Source organism: Melanotaenia boesemani, chromosome 21 (genome assembly GCF_017639745.1).
Source record: "Melanotaenia boesemani isolate fMelBoe1 chromosome 21, fMelBoe1.pri, whole genome shotgun sequence".
Taxonomy (NCBI): domain Eukaryota; kingdom Metazoa; phylum Chordata; class Actinopteri; order Atheriniformes; family Melanotaeniidae; genus Melanotaenia; species Melanotaenia boesemani.
In genome coordinates, this window is record NC_055702.1 from 11264565 (window position 1) to 11284270 (window position 19706).

General features: G+C 38.1%; 1 protein-coding gene across 1 annotated transcript; it reads right to left on the reverse strand.

Moving 5' to 3' along the window:
- Nucleotides 1-12896: 12896 nt before the first annotated feature.
- Nucleotides 12897-18961, reverse strand: rgrb (retinal G protein coupled receptor b). Its single transcript, XM_041974462.1, has 7 exons — nucleotides 18565-18961; nucleotides 18115-18271; nucleotides 16733-16854; nucleotides 14943-15096; nucleotides 14725-14842; nucleotides 13558-13671; nucleotides 12897-13304 (listed from the first exon to the last, which is right to left on the reverse strand). Exons 1-7 carry the CDS (start codon nucleotides 18638-18640, stop codon nucleotides 13164-13166), a joined length of 882 nt encoding a protein of 293 aa, XP_041830396.1. The 5' UTR covers nucleotides 18641-18961; the 3' UTR covers nucleotides 12897-13163.
- Nucleotides 18962-19706: the final 745 nt, after the last annotated feature.

Sequence of the window (19706 nt, forward strand, 5' to 3'; positions counted from 1 at the left end):
ACAACGGGAAATTTGGAGGGTTGCTGTAACAGTCTTGAGAGAAGACAGTGCCGTAGTTGGTGTTGGCACAGCCGTCCCAGTATGAATTTGTCATACAACGGGAAATTTGGAGGGTTGCTGTAACAGTCTTGAGAGAAGACAGTGCCGTAGTTGGTGTTGGCACAGTCCCAGTATGAATTTGGATCATACAACGGGAAATTTGGAGGGTTGCTGTAACAGTCTTGAGAGAAGACAGTGCCGTAGTTGGTGTTGGCACAGCCGTCCCAGTATGAATTTGATCATACAACGGGAAATTTGGAGGGTTGCTGTAACAGTCTTGAGAGAAGACAGTGCCGTAGTTGGTGTTGGCACAGCCGTCCCAGTATGAATTTGGATCATACAACGGGAAATTTGGAGGGTTGCTGTAACAGTCTTGAGAGAAGACAGTGCCGTAGTTGGTGTTGGCACAGCCGTCCCAGTATGAATTTGGATCATACAATGGGAAATTTGGAGGGTTGCTGTAACAGTCTTGAGAGAAGACAGTGCCTTAGTTGGTGTTGGCACAGCCGTCCCAGTATGAATTTGGATCATACAACGGGAAATTTGGAGGGTTGCTGTAACAGTCTTGAGAGAAGACAGTGCCCTAGTTGGTGTTGGCACAGCCGTCCCAGTATGAATTTGGATCATACAATGGGAAATTTGGAGGGTTGCTGTAACAGTCTTGAGAGAAGACAGTGCCGTAGTTGGTGTTGGCACAGCCGTCCCAGTATGAATTTGGATCATACAACGGGAAATTTGGAGGGTTGCTGTAACAGTCTTGAGAGAAGACAGTGCCGTAGTTGGTGTTGGCACAGCCGTCCCAGTATGAATTGGATCATACAACGGGAAATTTGGAGGGTTGCTGTAACAGTCTTGAGAGAAGACAGTGCCGTAGTTGGTGTTGGCACAGGAGGCCGGTAGCCCAGTATGAATTTGGATCATACAATGGGAAATTTGGAGGGTTGCATGTAACAGTCTTGAGAGAAGACAGTGCCGTAGTTTGGTGTTGGCACAGCCGTCCCAGTATGATTTGATCACACAACGGGAAATTTGGAGGGTTGCTTGTAACAGTCCTTGAGAGAAAGACAGTGCCATAGTTGGTGTTGGCACAGGCCGTCCCAGTATGATTTGGATCACACACGGGAGATTTGAGGTTTGCTTGTAACAGTCTTGAGATAGACAGTGCCATAGTTTGGTGTTGTGCACAGTCCGTCCCAGTATGAGATTTGGGATCACACAACGGGAATTTGGAGGGGTTGCTGTAACAGTCTTGGAGAGAAGACAGTGCCATAGTTGGTGTTGGCACAGCCGTCCCAGTATGAATTTGGATCATACAACTGGGAAATTTTGGAGGGTTGCTGTAACAGTACTTGAGAAAAGAAAGTGCCGTAGTTGTGTGTTGGCACAGCCGTCCCAGTATGAATTTGGATCATACAACGGGAAATTTGGAGGGTTGCTGTAACAGTCTTGAGAGAAGACAGTGCCGTAGTTGGTGTTGGCACAGCCGTCCCAGTATGAATTTGGATCATACAACGGGAAATTTGGAGGGTTGCTGTAACAGTCTTGAGAGAAGACAGTGCCGTAGTTGGTGTTGGCACAGCCGTCCCAGTATGAATTTGATCATACAACGGGAAATTTGGAGGGTTGCTGTAACAGTCTTGAGAGAAGACAGTGCCGTAGTTGGTGTTGGCACAGCCGTCCCAGTATGAATTTGGATCATACAACGGGAAATTTGGAGGGTTGCTGTAACAGTCTTGAGAGAAGAGTGCCGTAGTTGGTGTTGGCACAGCCGTCCCAGTATGAATTTGATCATACAACGGGAAATTTGGAGGGTTGCTGTAACAGTCTTCAGAGACGAAAGTGCCGTAGATTTGGTGTTGGCACAGCCATCTCAGTATGAATCTTGCATCATACAATGGGAAATTTGGTAAGGGTTGCTGTGTAACAGTCTTGAGAGAAGAACAGTGCCATAGTTGGTGTTGGCCACAGCCGTCACCAGTATGAATTTGGGATCACACAATGGGAAACATTTGGAGGGTTGCCGTAACAGGTCCTTGAGAAGAAGAACAGTGGCCGTAGATTGGATGTTGGGCACAGCCGTCCCAGTAGGACATTTGGATCATGACAACTGGGAACATTTGGAGGTTGCTGTAACAGTCTTGAGAGAAGACAGTGCCGTAGTTGGTGTTGGCACAGCTGTCCCAGTAGGAATTTGGATTCAATAGCAACGGGAACATTTGGAGGGTTGCTGTAACAGTCATTGAGAGAGAGACAGTGCCGTAGTTGGTGTTGGCACAGCCGTCCCAGTATGAATTTGGATCATACAACGGGAAATTTGGAGGGTTGCTGTAACAGTCCTTGAGAGAAGACAGTGCACATAGTTGGTGTTGGCACAGCCGTCCCAGTATGAATTTGGATCACACAACGGGAAATTTTGAGGGGTTGCTGTAACAGTCTTGAGGAGAAGACAGTGCATAGTTGGTGTTGGGCACAGCCGTCCCAGTATGAATTTGGATCACACAACGGAAATTTGGAGGGTTGCTGTAACAGTCTTGAGAGAGACAGTGCCATAGTTGGTGTTGGCACAGAGACGTCCCAGTATGAATTTGGATCATACAACGGGAAATTTGCAGGGTTGCTTGTAACAGTCTTGAGAGAAGACAGTGCCGTAGTTGGTGTTGGCACAGCCGTCCCAGTATGAATTTGGATCATACAATGGGAAATTTGAGGGTTGCTGTAACAGTCTTGAGAGAAGACAGTGCCGTAGTTGGTGTTGGCACAGAGCCGTCCGCAGTATGAATTTGGATCATACATGGGAAATTTTGGAGGGTTGCTGTAACAGTCTTGAGAGAAGACAGTGCCGTAGTTGGTGTTGGCACAGCCGTCCCAGTATGAATTTGGAATCACACAACGGGAAATTTGGAGGGTTGCTGTAACAGTCTTGAGAGAAGACAGTGCCATAGTTGGTGTTGGCACAGCCGTCCAGTATGAATTTGCATCATACAAACGGGAAATCATGAGGATTACAGTTTGCAGGATGGAGAGATGAAGGTGTCTCCAGGAGGAATCTGGTTGGAGTTTGGATGGACAACCGGATTATCAGTATAATCTACAGCCAAGGGTGGGAGTGAGGATGGTGTTATCAATGGCAGGTTCAGAGGAAGAAAGATGGGATGTCTCTGGATATAACTGAGAAATGTTGACAGGATAAGAGAGTGGTTGAGCACTGAAGGTGGAGCAAAGTTGAGATTCCTCATGAGATGGATGTGAATCGAAAACTGAAAATTCACCCCGGTTCTTAGGGAGACTCATAGGTTGAGCATGAATCAAATCCTGTGTTTCTTTTTCTTTCTATCACATGATTTAGCTCTGCTTCCAGTTTTCCTGTTCAATCACTACTCTCTCCTCTTCACCTGTTTTTCCAGCTGTTTCGCTTTTCTCTCTTCTTCCAGTTGATTTTTTTCCTGCTCCAAATGTTGTTTCTTCTCTAAGAGTTCATATTTCTCCAACTCCAACTCTTTCTTCTCCTCTTTTAGTTGATTCCTACTGATTTCCACATGAGTTTGTACTCTCTTTTCCTCCTTTCGCCAAGTCTTTTCTCGCTTTTCAAGCTGTTTCTTCTCCTGCTCCAGATGTTGTTTCTTCTCTAAGAGTTCATTTTTCTCCAGCTCCAACTTTTCTTCTCCTCTTTTAGTTGATTCAAGATTTCCACATGAGTTTCTGCTGTCTTTTCCTCCACCAAGTCTTTTCTCCTCCCTTTCCAGCTGTTTCTTCTCTTCGGAGAGTTATTGTTTTCCTTCAACAGCTGATTATTTTTCTTTTCTGCTTTTTTGAGCTCACCTTCCATCATTGTAAATGCTCCTGCTCCAAATTTGTTGTCTCTCCCTATATTTTCTTTTCTCAAGCTCAAGTTTTCCGTTACTCTTTCCCTCTTCACGTCATTCCCACTTCAGGGTGTATTTTCCCACCTTGCTGCTCCTGGCCTTGCTTTTCCAGCTGTTTACTTTCTGCAGAATAGATGTTTTCTCTTGCCTCAACTGTTCTCTTGAGCAGCTCCAATTCCTCTCTCTCCTTTTCCAGTTTTTTGCCTCCATGTTCTGTTCTTTTCTTTCCTGCTCCAGAGAGATTTTTTCTTGCTGAGTTTAATTTCTGTTGGTCAATCTCTCCTCCTCTCTCCTCCACTTTGCTAATTTGATCCTCTAGGTGTTTTCTCTCTTTTCTAAATCAGTCTTCATTGCCTGAATTTCTCTCCTTTCATCATCAAAATTTTTCATCTTGTTCGTCAGAGCTTTGTTCTCATTGTGACATTTCTTTGATCAGATTTTTCATCGTTAGCCAAATTTCTACCTGTGTGATTTTTTCCTGATCAGTGGCTCCAAATGCTGCCTCCATTCCTTCTTTCTCGTTCAAACATCTTCTGTTTTTCAGTTTTTGCTTTCTCTCTTTCGGATGTTCTTTTACTGATTTCTGCCACTTTTCGATTGTCTTCAAAAGCCTTAGTGTTTGTCTGTTCCAAATCTTTTACTTTTCTCTTGATTTGTGAGTTTTCACCCTCCACTTGTTTCCCCTCTTTCAGAGCTGATTCTGTTTCTGGTGAAGATACCTTCACAATTTGACTGAGGTATGTCCATGTCGGAGATTTGGCTTTTTCCTCCCACAGTTTCCGTTTATGTTCTTTCTGGAAAGCTATCTCTTCGGCTAATTTCTGACTTCTTGAAGGTTTCTTATCTGTCAGTTCAAAGAGGTTGTTCTCCTCAGACTTCTGCAAATTTTCATAGTTTTGGCTCTTGGTGGTACAACTCTTCTGGTTTTCATCAGAGTTTGAGCCTTTCATGTTACCGCAAAACTTGAAGCCGTTGCAGTCGGTTTTCAAGGAATTGCTGCTCTGACTAGATGGATTTATGTCAGATTTTGGTGTCTCGATGCTAAACCTGAAGCTGTTAACGAGGCTGGTTGTTTGAGCCTGTGAGGTTTTGCTAGCACCGTTAGAAAAATTGAATGATCTGTTTCCTGATGCCATCTTAACAGATATTCAATAGTATTTCTTGTCAACTTATCTGTAGAGAAACAGAAAAGTTTTGAAGAAAAATGCTATATTCTCACCAGTGTAAAATTCTTCCAAAGTGTCGAGGACGTGTGCACGCGATCGAATGTTTGGATGATCTGAGAATCTTTAGAATTTTTCAGATATACTGAATGTTTGACATCATCAGTCATGTGACCAACATCAAAGAATTCTAGAACTTTATTACACAAATCTTTTGTTTAAGCTCCTCCCACAAATGTGGGAACAGGCCACGCCCACAAATAACCTGCCCGTTTAACTAAGAATTTAAAAAGCCGGCTAACTATTGCAATTATTTTATTAGATACTGTTTCTACAATAAACACTTAAAAAGTAAAAATGACTAAAATGTGTCAAACTACAAGGTTATAAAACATGAATGTGTTTTGGTCATACACATTTAATTTATATCCTAATATTTATATATTTACTTTGCTTCAGCATTTAAAGCATTGTAATTGTACACTTTTGGCTTTTCTAAGAATGAACATGAACATGGTTTGTTGTGAAATTGAGTTGCAGGGAAGATCCTGGGCCAAGCAGTTAGCAGGATGTGAACTAATACTGATCTCCTCCAGGTCTTACATTCACATTTGTTTTAGTTGAAACTAAAACAATATGAATGAATGAATGAATGAATGAATGAATGAATGAATGAATGAATGAATGAATGAATGAATGAATGAATGAATGAATGAATGAATGAATGAATGAAACTTTATTGTCATTGCAACAGGTGCAACAAAATTTTTTTCTAGTACAAACCAGTCAAAGAGTAGACAACAGCAACATATAAACAAACAGGATCAGGCAGACTGAGGCAGCCACCGAGCAGTGCACCATTTTCACAGATCATATTTAGTGATGTGATGTATGTAGTATGTTTTGTTGTTTTTGGCAGAAAGAAGTGACATAAAGACATACCCTATTAACATACTACAAATATATAGAGGACTAAGAGAAAAAAAAGGTAGATGGAAAAACATGCTTTTTAAGGTACATATATGCCAGTGAGATTGCTGTTATATTATCAATCTCTTCTATCAACATATACTGATTTTATTTGTTTTTGCTTGACTAAGCAGCATCCGGCGACTGGACAAGACGCTGTCGTTGCCTGGTTCTGTTGCTGAGAAACAGCAATTCGTTACTTTCCAACTTTCCTCTCTAACTACCTACCTACCTACCTACCTACCTACCTACCTACTGTACATTAAAGGCCACAAAGAAATTAAATATAATTTGTTAAAAAAAAAAATCCATCTTTGTTCATCTTAATTAATGTGAAAACTAATTAAAATTATTTGTACCCTTTTACAGGAGAGGAAGAACTTGATGAAAGAGCTCTTAACTTTTATTTTTGAAAATAAGGACTATGAAAGTTTTTCTGCGTTATAATCATTGATACAAAAATAAATAAATAAATAAATAAAAAGGTTTTTGCCAGATTTGAGGATGACTGAGTTTGTTCAATGATCATAATAAAACACAGCTTTTGGCAAACTGGCCAGCTTCAGCGCAGATTGTTCAGACTCTGTCCTTTTACTTTATAAAAATGTTATTAAAGACAGCACTCTGGCTAAATGCTGTATCATCTCTCTTTTATTAGTCCAGAATTTCAATAAGGAGGCCACAGTCAACAAATCAACACCTACAAAGAATCACGCAAAACATTAAACATTTTAGTCTGTAAAGCACAAGTGTTAAAAGAACTAATAACAAAAAGAACTAACAGGTTAAATGTTTTCTTTAAATAAAAGGTTTGTTATGAATTCACTACAGAATAATTTTTTTTTAAAACCTTAACTGGGACAATTACAACCACACAGAACAAACTATCAGAAAGGGTTTGGACACCCCAAAACAATGTATTATGACTTCATGATGATGATATGATGGGCTGTGGGAATAAAATGTTTATTTTATTGAGTGTAGTACAGAAAAGATTTGAGTAGCTAAAACTACAGCATAGTTTTTATGACTGGGAACAAGGAAACCCAAAACAAAAGCAAAAATGTGAGCACTAATTAAAGGTTAAGTGATAGTTATTACACTAGCAATAATTGGATAATTAAAGTATTCTTTATTTAATCTTATCAACAGCAGTTTCCACAAACTAAAAGCAGCTGTATGCTGACTGGGCCAGCTCATGGCAACAATGGCAGCTGCTCTAGAAAGTTGTGGCAGTCCATTTTCAGACTATTTTATAAAATTTTCCATGAAATTTCCGATGCTTCTTAGATTAGAAAAATGCAATTACTTTGTCAACATTGTGTGTTTATCAACTCAGTTTGTCAAATTCTCCAAATAGTGCACTTGATCCATTCCGTTTCTTTCAGTAATGTTCGTACTCCGAGTATGACATTATATTGGCACGACTGTGATGCTCGTGAGGTGCGCGTACACATGACTTGGAAGTCGTGGTGCTCTCACGAAAATAAGGCTCCCAAAACTTTTTTAAGTGATCACTGACATACAGCATACTCTAAAGGTAGGCTAACAACAAGGACTCTATGTGTTTACAATATAAATACAAGTCGAGGCTGAAAATAAAATGACAATAATACTCTCATTGTACTTACTGTAATATATTAGCGAGGCTGAGGCAGGAGTAACATGCAACCAACTTTATTCTTGTACCGGACACCTTACACTAGACTCGAGATACAACTTCCGGTTTCGGTAATACCCACACATCAGTATCCAAATGTCCGTAAGGATGGTTAATACACCACATCATCCCCTTTCTTAACTGAAAATTACATAACTCAACTCTTTGATGTAATCAGAATTAATTGTACCAAAAATTACTTCAACAAAGACTGAATAACAACAGCAACTACTACTCAGCAGATTTAAATAACAACTAAACATAACTTCCACTGACTCAATTAAACATCGCATTTATATCAGACACACATATTATTATAATTAATAATAATAACAACAACAATAATATAATTATAATAATATGATAATATTATTATTATTATTATTATAATAGGATGAAATAAAGAATAAAAATTCATCATGTGGGAGAAAGCCGTTGAGCATTCTGGTGGTCCTGCAATGCTCCCGAATCTTTAACCTAACGGCAGTGATATAAAAAGTCTGTACAGAGGACATGAAGGGTCCTTAACAAAGTTTACATCCTGTTTGACATCGACCATGAAAGAGACTGATACTTGCATCATGCTGCTGTAAGTATAAATATACCTTGATCAGACCCTTATCATGTCTCAGTAAAGAGGTCAGATATGTATGGATTGGACTTGCTTCTACAGATGCCATTATATCTCACCAGTTTAGAGGCCACAGCGAAAAGCTCAGACTCTTTCTGAACAGTTTATGTAGAAGTCATGCTGGGCAAAACTCTTGCCTCAAGGGGCTCAGGGTAGTTCCGGTATAGGGGCGTGTCACTTACAATCTACCAACAGAGGGCAGTAAAGACCTGCAAATAATAAACATGCAGCCAGAGAATATACAGCACAAGGTAGTAAACACCAAAGTACCGAACACTGGAGTGGGCCTTTTTTTTTTAACATAAGGCAAAGGTCCTCAAGAGAATTTTAATAATATTTATAGGCTATTAGTTAATAAAAAGAGAGGAAAGCTATGAGCTTTAGTTACATTTGCAATTGCAGCAGTTCTATTTAGGGGGCGCATGAGATTGGGAAAATGTAGCAGACAAACTAATGTTTTGACAACTTGGGCTCTTGGTATCAATCTGGTCCACACTACAGACCACTTGCAGTAATGCACAAATTCGTTTTTGCCAACCATATATATATATATGAAGAAGACAAACTGCTGAACAGAGATCAGGGTTTACTGAACGATGGGAGAAGAGAGAGAGAGAGAGAGAGAGAGAGAGAGAGAGAGACAGAAAAACAGGTAACTAGGATGAACAAGGGCAAATATCTTGCTTGGTTTAAAAGTAACTGTGTTTCTTATAACATCTCCCTCATGTGATGTTATGAGTAGTAAGTTACATAGTTATTTTAAGTTATTTTATAATAAGTTACACTTAGTGCTTATTTTATCGATCATCTTCTGTGACTTGTTGCAGTAGTTTTAAAACAGTTGCTTATATTGAACCCTCCTTACAGTAGACAGTGTACTCAGTGGATAATCTGAAGCAGAAAAGGCAGCATGACTACACCAACAGGAGGATTAACACACCACAGGAAATAACTGCCCAATTTCACTAATGACTAAGGCTTTGCACTGCAGAAGGCATTACGTAAATCCTTTTTTTTACATTACAGTCTTATATTGCAGCAATGCTAATGCTTTTTAAAAATACATCTAACACATGAGTGATATTGAAGAGATGACTGCATATATAATCTCAGCTAAAGCATTATTATATGTTGGCAGAATCAAGAGTTTTAACTTGATCCTCTTGGTCAAATTTAGGAAGCTGACTTGGAGTAAGTGAGAACAAGAGAAAAGCTGCATCTAATGATGCAAATAGGATCTAATCCTTTGGAAAAGATGCCATAAAAATCCACAGATGTGTAATTTTTTATTTACTTTCTCTGGTGTATTGAAATGACATTTTCAGTAATCTATGCTGACTTAAAAACCATTAGAAATCAAGAACAGATACACTCAGTATTCAGGGACACACATACACACATTCACACACACATATCATGGTTTTAATATTTCTTTTTTCCAGTGTGGGACATGATCTGACCTGTGACCTATAATGTGTAATGTTTAAAGGATTTACAAGGACCTTAGTTTCTTTTCTAAATAGCTCTCACCTTGTATTGGATTGCCTTCCACACAAGTAAACACACTCATTACTTAAGTATTGTTCATTGAGGGAGGGCCTTTGTTGTGCCAATACTCCATCAGTATTGGGCCAACATAATTAGTAAACTAGGAGTGTTAACAGTGTTTAACATCTGTGTCCAAAATGATTTTACATTTTGTTACTTAAGGTGTAAAATAATATTTTTCAGTTATCATCATCACATTATACAGTTTGTATTTTTATTCTATCTTTTGATTTTCTTCTATTTCAAAATACAATACAGCTACTGAAATGTTTTAAGTTTTAGAATGATAAAATTAAGCTGCATTTTCCTCTTTTGTAATCTTAAACAGTTATGTAAAGTTAAATCAGTAGCTCTAAATTCAACAGGATAGAGCAGCAGAGTATTTACTGTATTGTGATACACGTAGCACAGAATGTATGATTCTTGGGATACATCTGACAAACATTTGTGTTTTTTAAGACTAAAAGGAGTCTTTCGGTGTTCAAGGACAAAATAAATTGGTACTGTGGATGCAAACCATTGGTGGTCAATTAAACAAAATCATATAAACAACTTTAAGGCTATAAAATGTTCTTTAGAAATGTAGCGATTATTAAAGTGACTTTGATTAATTTAACATCCATAAATATATTTGAATTTTGGTCCAAGTAAGAGAGCAAATGCATTATTATTGAGGTATTATTATTTATTAGTATTATTTTACCTTGATTTCCTAACAGTGCAAAAGAAGTTTTGAAAAATCATTTTCTTATTCTCAAATATAATAAGCTTACCAACTGGGAGGATTTAATATCTATAATTATAAAAAATGAAAAAAACAAAAATAATAGTGATAATTGCAATTACAATAATGGCTGACTGTAAAAACTTTAAACTGAATATGGAAGAAAAACATAAAAGATCTAAAATTATTTTCTAGAGCTTATTTGATGCTCGTGTTACATAAGGATTACCGCTTCACTGACATCGCTGGTGCTGCAGTTTAACAGCTTTGCTATTAAACTTGATAATGAATTTAAATAATATTGCAGAATTTGGTTTCAGAGAGGCATAACTATGCACATGCACAAAAAAAAAAAAAGAAAAAGAAAATAGATTAAAAAAAGTTTAAGAAAGATCTTAGAACTTTGTGACCTGATAAAAACAGTTCCCCGCCTGGGTGATGTTGCATTTGAGGACCTCGGTTTTATTAAATGAAGGCTGTGCATAATAAATATTAGGAATCGCTTTTTCTCTACATCAAAACAACCATAATGCCTTTTCGGGCGGTTCTAGTCTAAATCTTTACTAAACTGATCGAAACAGGTCGAAGCCAGATTTACTTATTGTTCGGAGTGTTGGAAGCTTAATGAGGCTTAACCTGTGTGTGGCAAGTCATTCTCCTCTCTTCCTGTGAATGTGTTGTTGCTATTTCTGTCTACAGCTTTGACCAACATAGATCACTGCTCCACATAAGACACTTCTCACTCTGCACATGGACTGCCGCTTCCAGGAATATGAAGCTAATTTGTTGCATTCTTCAGACTCTCCTGAGATAATCCCTCATGACCACAGGTGAATGAGGGGCAGCAGAATTTTGAGGAAGGATGTGATTGTATCAAACATGTATGATGCCCACTAATGAGCAGCTTGCTCTTGTGCTGGAGGGATGCTCAACATTGATGATTCAGCTCCATAGCATACAGCCTTCCTGAGTCAGCTTCTCATTAAGACAGTCACTGTTTTCCAACTTCAGCTTCCCAGTTTACTTCAACGTCTTTTGGGACAGTAAAAAAAAAAAAAAAAAAAAGCATGATGAATGCTGTTGCTAGCATGATACTTCCCATTTAGTTTAGGGTTTTAGCATGGTAGCATTAGCCAAAGAAGAGTAATGTGCCAGTTTGAGCTGAAACAGTTGGTAAGCTCATCCTTTTGCTGGTATTTGGTCAAAACCTACAATTACAGTAACCCAGGTTTATTGGGTGCTACATGAATGTTCCCAATTTTATAGATTTCATGGTGTTCAACAGTATGAACAAAAAAACTGTTTGCTAGTTTGCTCATTTTGAATTGATTCAAGACTGACTGGCTTTATTTTCTGATGCAAGCGTTAAACATTCAGGACCAATCCTGCGTGACTTCTCCTTAATAAAGCCTACTCTTCTTCTGTTAAGACGAGCCAACATTGACTTTAACAGGATTTTAGTTGCTGACCAGAACGTTAAGGTTAGTGTGACAGGAGACTTTGTCTCAGCGTTGGTTATTTTTAGTTGCTAAATAGTCGTTGTATTTAGCAACTCAGAAATGGTACATTTCTATGTGTCCTCCTTGAAAAAAAGTCATTACAAAAAGGACAAAGTGGAATAAAAACAGTCAATGGAAACGAATGTAAAGGAGCAAAAGGCTTCAGTGGCAGTGTTGCTGTATGTGGCTGTCAGGTCAGTGTTTAACCACCCACACTGCTGCAGGCTTAGCTTACAAAAGTTTATTTTAAGGTCTTTTAAGTTTTGTTTAGTCACTTCTTTAACAAGTCTTTGGATTCAGTAGACTTTCTTTTTCATGTGTATGGAGAAGTCTGCAGCTTCTCTTTACTCGAAGAATGCTTTGCTTTGTTTTTACATCAGCACAATGAATATTCAAAAGCAGCTATTAAATAAGAGATGATTAATGCAAATTTAGCTGGAGGTATGTTAGCATGAGATTGAAAAAAAAACCTCCAACTTACTAATGTATTCATCATTAAAACACTTTAATAAACAGTTACTGTACCAGTCAGGCTCGGTTAATCTCAGGTGCAGCCTAATTGCATAATAGAGTCTTAACACAGTAAATGCTTCCTTTTTTAAACAGAAGTTACATCACCGCTGCTAGTCTACCCAACAAAAATACAATTGTTTAACATGTTTGGTAATTGCTTGAGACTGCAGAGTCGTGAAAGGTCATCTCCGGATGCTGAATTGTCACTTGTAGCAGTTAAGGCTTCTTAATTACAGCAGCTCTGCAATTCCAACTGAGAACAGCCTTAAAACAAAGCACACAGCAGACGAGCAGCAGCATCTTTTTATTGTGAGTGTTAAATGGGGATAGAGAGGTGCAACCTAGAGACACTTGCTAAAGAAAAATGTTTAAAATTGCATCAATCCAGCAGGAGGTGTGGCAGCTCCAAACAGAAAGACTGTCCTGAGTTTTAACTACTGCCCAAACCTAAAAATAACTGTATGGCCATCTAAATGACTCAACATCTACTTTACCACCTATCACAAGAGAAGATTACGGTCTTTGATTGTCACCAGAACAGTGTGAGCTTTATCTCATTTTGACTTCTTAACGTCTGGCTCAGCTATCTTCTGTCCAGTGAGGAAGTGCCAAACCCCGCCTCGGTAGAACTCATTTCCAAATGAATACAGAAGAGCATTGAAGAAGGGATTTGTCTTTGCAACAACTGGAAGCACCTAAAAGAGAAAAAGACAAAAAAAAAAAAATCTCCTCTCCATAATTTTATTTTGTGGGGTTGGGGGAGTTTGGACATAGATGACAGTTAAAACTTAAAATTTATTCAAGTTACTGCTGATACAGGAAAGTTATGGAGCACTTCCCTCATGACAATAAGTGTTGTAAGTCACAGTGATGGATATTTAAATCAAACGAAAACATTACATCCATGAAAAATCTGAATAGTTTGAAGTAAACAAAACCAGTGCTCACCATTCGAAGCTTTGGAGAGATGACTTTCACATTCTCAAAGCAGGCATAGATGCACATGAGGACGTATGGGCCCCAGCAGGCCAGCATTACTCTCAAGGGCAAACTGGTGTTAAACTAGAACATATATTCCATAGTGTTACATGCAACAAAGTGGACTTTGTATGAATAACATGAGGCTACAAACAGGGAAAAGTAATGTTTAGGGATAAAAATGTGGAACCCAGTGTCATGTAAATTTGCAAAACAACACCGTTGTACTGTGTTTTGGAGAGTTGATATCCATTTGATGCCATGACACAGTTCAATAAAGCAAAAACGCAATACTCAGGCCTGGAACACACAGTTGTGATGTGCCGTTTCGGGCAATGATGACTGCAGGAACGTTCATAATGAATGTCAGTGTGCCATCAAAATGAGGTTAAAGGTCAGACTTAAACTGCTAGCTACTACTTATATAAAGCAAAAATTGGGGATTTAAAAAAAATCTTTTCATAACAAGACTTCTTTAAAAAGTAAAACACATATACACTCGTGTTTTGTTATTTAGGTGAATTTGAAGTTAGATTGTTTTCCATACATATTTGTTGCAGGTGTTAGCTCTATGCTAGATGTCAAGCAAGATGGCAGTTTCTTGCCATTCCCCATCTTTTTGCTAAGGGCTCAATTATCCTTAATGTTAACTGTGCATGCAGATAGAGCCTTGTGTGCATTTGTCTCACTTTATGAGAATAAACAGTCACCACATTTACAATTGTATATTGCTATTGAAACTGACGTCAGAACTTGAAAGTTAACTCCGGGCTCCGAATTCCCCTCTATAGGATGTTCTGCCTAACGAATATGCCAATGTAACGTACACAATGAGGGCAGTTCTGTTTGACAATGTTTAGAACAAACTTAATTATTTATGTATTTAAGTTAGCATAAAGGCATCCCAAATGAGTCAGTTAGCCTTAACTCACTGACAGAGACCAAGGCTAGCCCATCGACTGATTTCAAATGTATTGCACAGACCTGAGACTTATGTTGGTGTTCTCATCTAACTCTCGGGGGAAAAAAGCCACAAACTACATTTTTAATTTAATATTCAGATTTTTATGATCATCATTAAGTGTTTAGAAATGCTAATATTCATTTCAGTACATTGTATTTTTGCAGAATACTTACTTTGTGATTATGGATCTTCTTGAAATGTTTGTAGATGGAATCATAACATGACAACATGGTGATAGCTGGGAACATCAAGTAGAGCAGCACCAGTGTTAGCATGTAGGTGATAAAGTCCCTGTCAGAAAAAAACATGAGTAAACGGTTGTAAAATGCAACGTAACTACTATTCCGCAGAGCACAACTACAGTATGACTCCTGTAATTATATAACTCTACCTGTCTCCTCTGGTGTAGTCCAGTGTGCAGCATGTTCTCATGGGTTCGAAGTCATAGACACCCCATCCCATTAGTGGAACAGCAGCCCAGAAGATGGAGAGAGCCCAGATGATAACACTCATTGTCACAGTCGTGCTCCAGAAGAGTTTCTGTCCTGTAAAGTTAAAACATGCCCACAATTAGTTTGGATAATGATGATGATGATGATGATGATGGTGACATAAAGGGAAGTTAAAATTGTTGCTAAGATGAAACTTGTAATGTCTTGAAATTTTCAGCTAAATTTGTTTGTGCATAAGAATATTAAAAACAACTTAATATGTGACATTTAGAAGTTTATAAAAAAAACCTAATCCCAGAGAAACTATTGATTATAAAGATAAATTTAATCTGAAAGATATATAAAATATATGATCAGATGTAAATATATAAAATTAACGACACCACGTCACACTTATGTTACCCTAATATTTAAACAATGATAGCCTTATCAATATTATTTGTTTTTGGCAAATTCCTTTGCCTCATACAAAGAAAACAGAACCCCAATCCAACCCATTCCCATCCACACCAGATCTCAACATATTTAGCCTGGGGTAGCTCGCTTAATCTTTTTTTTCCCCTTCACTGAAAGCTAGCAGATCAATATACTCTAAAAAATTGCAAGGTTAGTGCACAGTCTTTCACAGTCTGAGGGAGAATCCAATCCTCTCAGGCCCAATACAATACACAATCTCATCTATTGTCATCATGTGAGAAGTGATGTGTCTATTTGAAGAAAGCAGACGGTAAATACAGTGTTGTTGCATGACTGCATCTGTCAAGCATAAAGGAATTCTACACAGAGCAGTAAGTCCGCTGTTGTACCTTTGATAACAGAGGAAGTGGGTCCAAGGCGCCATTGGCCCCCCACTTCGTGCATATATATCACACAACTTTTAGAGATATTTCGAGAGAGATCTAGTTCAATCATTCTTGTTCACTCTTACGATGAATCTACCCTTAATGTGTAACTTATGGTAAGCAGTCGAAGAGCAGCAACAATTCAATCTTCAATAAATTTGACTCAGTTAAGCTACACTTCACCTCCAAGTATTCATTTAATCAAACTTCAAATATGGAAATTATTGCAGCATCAACATTTATTTAACAAGTACCAGCTCCTATTTGTTCACAAATTCTACCTCTTAAACAGTTCTTTATTTGGTATTGGTTAAAACACCCTCTCAGGCCCAATACACTATACAATCTCATCTATTGTCATCATGTGAGAAGTGTATTTTCACTGAAAGTGTCTCCAGGAACAAAATATATTCAGCTTTGCATCTCATCTGCAATTATTTAACAACAATTTTTTCCCACATTTCCCCCTAAAAACTCAAGTTAGTGTTTTAAATGTTCCAAAGTTCATATATTTGTGATCATGATCAAAACATAAGCACACAGTTGGCAGATATCGATCTACAAGAATGCAAGCATGAGACTCACCATGGTGGATCCACCAGTTTTGCTCTGTTAATAAATGTTTATATAAAACTTGCACCTGTTCCTGTAATAATAACAGGGTTCTGGTCCCAGATAGCTCTACAGAGTCTAAGCAAGGTAGGCTTACCTTGAAAAAGTGGTCATTTATGACTGAAAGGATCACTTTTGGTGAGTATTAAGTGAGAATTAGTAGGAACGTGCAGCTCTCAAAGTTTGGAGATAAACCACATGGCTTGTGAGAGACAGATAATCCACATTTTTGTTTTGGTGTTTCACTGCATGTGTGTTTTTTTTCTTTTACTCACTGGTGCAGTACTGGTGATATCTGTCCCAAGCAATTGCAGCCATGAAACTGATGGAGGCCAGCACTGATATCATCCCCTGGAAACCATGATAGGCACAACCATCTTGACCAAAGGGCCAATACCTAAAGATGACAGAGAAATTTATGTTATACTTCAGGTTACTGCAGTCCTTTGACACAGAGTAGCAGTAGGCCTTCTCAGCAGCCACTTTGGAAACCTGATGTTTCTACACAAACATTTATTTGGATAGTGATCCAACCATCGCACAAAACATCACAGGCAGCATAAACTTGAACTGTTCCTTTAACTGTCAATTTCAGGCTCTATAACAGGCTCATAATTCCATGTTAGGACTCTGTGAGAACAAATCAACATGCTTTAATATAAAAACATCTTAAAGATGAAAATGACGACAGCAGCTCTTATTACATTTTATCTGAAATGCCCCATTTTAGCTTCCTTTTGAGGGCAGTTTGCTCTAATTTGTCAGTTTGCAGAGGACAAGACATTCTTCACGTCTCCATAAATCCATATTCCAGCTGTCTGTCATGATCTGTGGACTCAGATCCATTTTTGGATGTGGAATTTGTCCTTTGGTTTCTTGAATTGATATTGTGTTCTCTTATCTCATAACCAAGTTTTAGTCATTGTTACCTTTTACCGCTAGTGTTTCTATAAAGCTCCTGCTTCATGTTGATCTAATGTTTGCATTATTTCCAGTTTTATTTAGTAAAAGATGTAACCATTGTGTTTCATGTTTGTCAGAGCAATGTCTTTTTAATGTCAAGTTTAGATGTTGAAGCTCTATCTTAAACCCTGAATTTATGGTCTCTGTATTCCTTTCCGTTTCAGTGCCATTTATTTTGTTAAATTAAAAGTTTTCTTCTCTCCACATCTGTGCCCACTGCACACCTGGATCATAATCTCCTACTATTATAGCACAATGTGACACCAGAATTATTCAAATGTGTTACATGATTTTGTATTTATGTAACAAAGGAATATGTTAGATTATAAATGAGGTATGTCTTCAAAGGGAGCGTAGTCTTGTAAGTATTGACTTTGCAACTCTGCTTGCACAAAATCTATAACATTTTGAAGGAAAGGAGAAAAATATGTCTTTAAAGCTAAACCCAATGTTAAACCTAGATTAATGTCTCCATGTGTCACCACCACTGACATCTTCCATTATCATGCATTTTGCCTGAATAAAGCGTATTGTGGACTGGATTATGTAACCTAGAGGACTTCTTGGCTTGAGCTGGGATAATATCAAACATTGGTTTAATTCTGCTAAAGAATTCCATGAAGAAATTCTGGACCTGTACATGTCCCAGTAGAATGAAAGCAAGTTTAAATAATATGTGTCTTCTGTTTTATACCTGAGATAGCTAGCATAAGCAGCTGTGAGCCCGTTTATATTCAAGCTTAGGTCGGCCAAAGCGAGATTAAACACAAAGAAGTTATTGGGCGTTCGCATCTCTTTCACTGTGAGGAAGGCCAGGATGCTGATGGCGTTGAGGAAGAATCCCAGCAGGCCTAAAAGTAAACACAAGAAAGTCTTTAAACTTATCATTACAAGTCTGTATTTCAACCACTCTTAACCACATTGTCATAAACCTGAAACCTTGGCCCACAAAACATTCAAACACAAAAACTGATCAAAGTTTGACCATTTTGCTTTACATGGTGTAAACATGTAGACATTGCACTCCTTAACATAAAAGACACGGATACACTGCAAGAACTTTTCAGTCTCTGCAAGTTTTACACATTGTACTGATCGGTCTCTTTTCATTTTTGCATATTTGTGTCGTGCACGGTCCACTTACCTCCAACAAGAAGCGCAGAGCCGAACGTAAACATGTCAAAATCAGTGAATCCGTCTGGTAATGTATACGCTCCCATGTTTAGATGCACAAATTACCCTTAGCACAAAACCCCAGACTTTTTCTCGCCGCGTGTCGAACCACTGTCTCCTCCAAAATATCGCCTTATAAAGGCCCTTTCACGTGAAAAAGCATAAGGAGTCTAATCTCTGTTAACCCCCCTTTTGCAATCCTCTGAGGAATGTTCTAACGAGCACTCTCCACAAACTTTCTACAAGTCTGTGATCGAAACAAAGTTTGCTGCGCGATTATTTCATATAAAAGATGAACAGATCTGATATGCGACAAACCTTTAGCTTACAGATATCAACCTTTCCCCCCAACATGTTTACTTTATTCAGCTTTTGTCTGCGATAAGGACAGAGTGGCTCCATGGGAAATGTGGTTTTTAAAGGTGCAGTGGATTTTAGTCCTGCTCTTTGTCCAGTAGAGAGAAAAAAAAGTGAAATGACACACTTCTTTCATACTTTTTGGCAATTATGATTATTTTTTCTGTTCTAACCTCTACCCACAGTAAAGGTGCCTCATTCTCTTTGACAAGTAGCAAATCTTGAAAATGCTTTTTGTGGCCAGCAAAGACTTTTTCAGCTTTCACCTATAGCTTGTCACATGGCTGCAACAAGCCCAAAGCTTAATAGATTCACCTCCACTTGCTCCTTTTTCCAATCAAAATGATTTTCATTGCAGTTGACTAAACCAGTCCTTCAGACAAGACGCTCATAAAGCTTGTCATGCTGAATTTTAGAGCACATGAAAGATTTCCCATCTGTGTTTTCCATTAAGGTCATTTGAAAAGGGGGCTCTACAATAACATGTTCTTTCACTCTTGAGTTTGCTAAATACTCCTAAATTTATTTTATGAAAAGGGTCTAAAACAGAGTCTCTCCCCCCCCCCCCCCTTTTTTTTTTAGATTCAGACCTTTACTCCAGCATTCTGGGGAAATTGCCACCTGAGAATGTTTTTAGTTGTTAGATAAAAAAACAAACAAACAAACAAACAAACAAACAAAAACAAACAAACAAACAAACAAAAAAACAATTAAAAAACAAAACAAAAAAACCCCCAAAAAACAAAACAAAACCTT

Coding starts and splice junctions, on each gene's coding strand:
- rgrb (XM_041974462.1), bottom strand. CDS start 18,640: ATGGGAGCGTATACATTACCAGACGGATTCACTGATTTTGACATGTTT. Junction 16,855..18,114: donor GCTTATGCTAGCTATCTCAG/GTATAAAACAGA, acceptor TGTCATCTTTAG/GTATTGGCCCTTTGGTCAAG. Junction 15,097..16,732: donor ATATCACCAGTACTGCACCA/GTGAGTAAAAGA, acceptor TTAACTTTACAG/GACAGAAACTCTTCTGGAGC.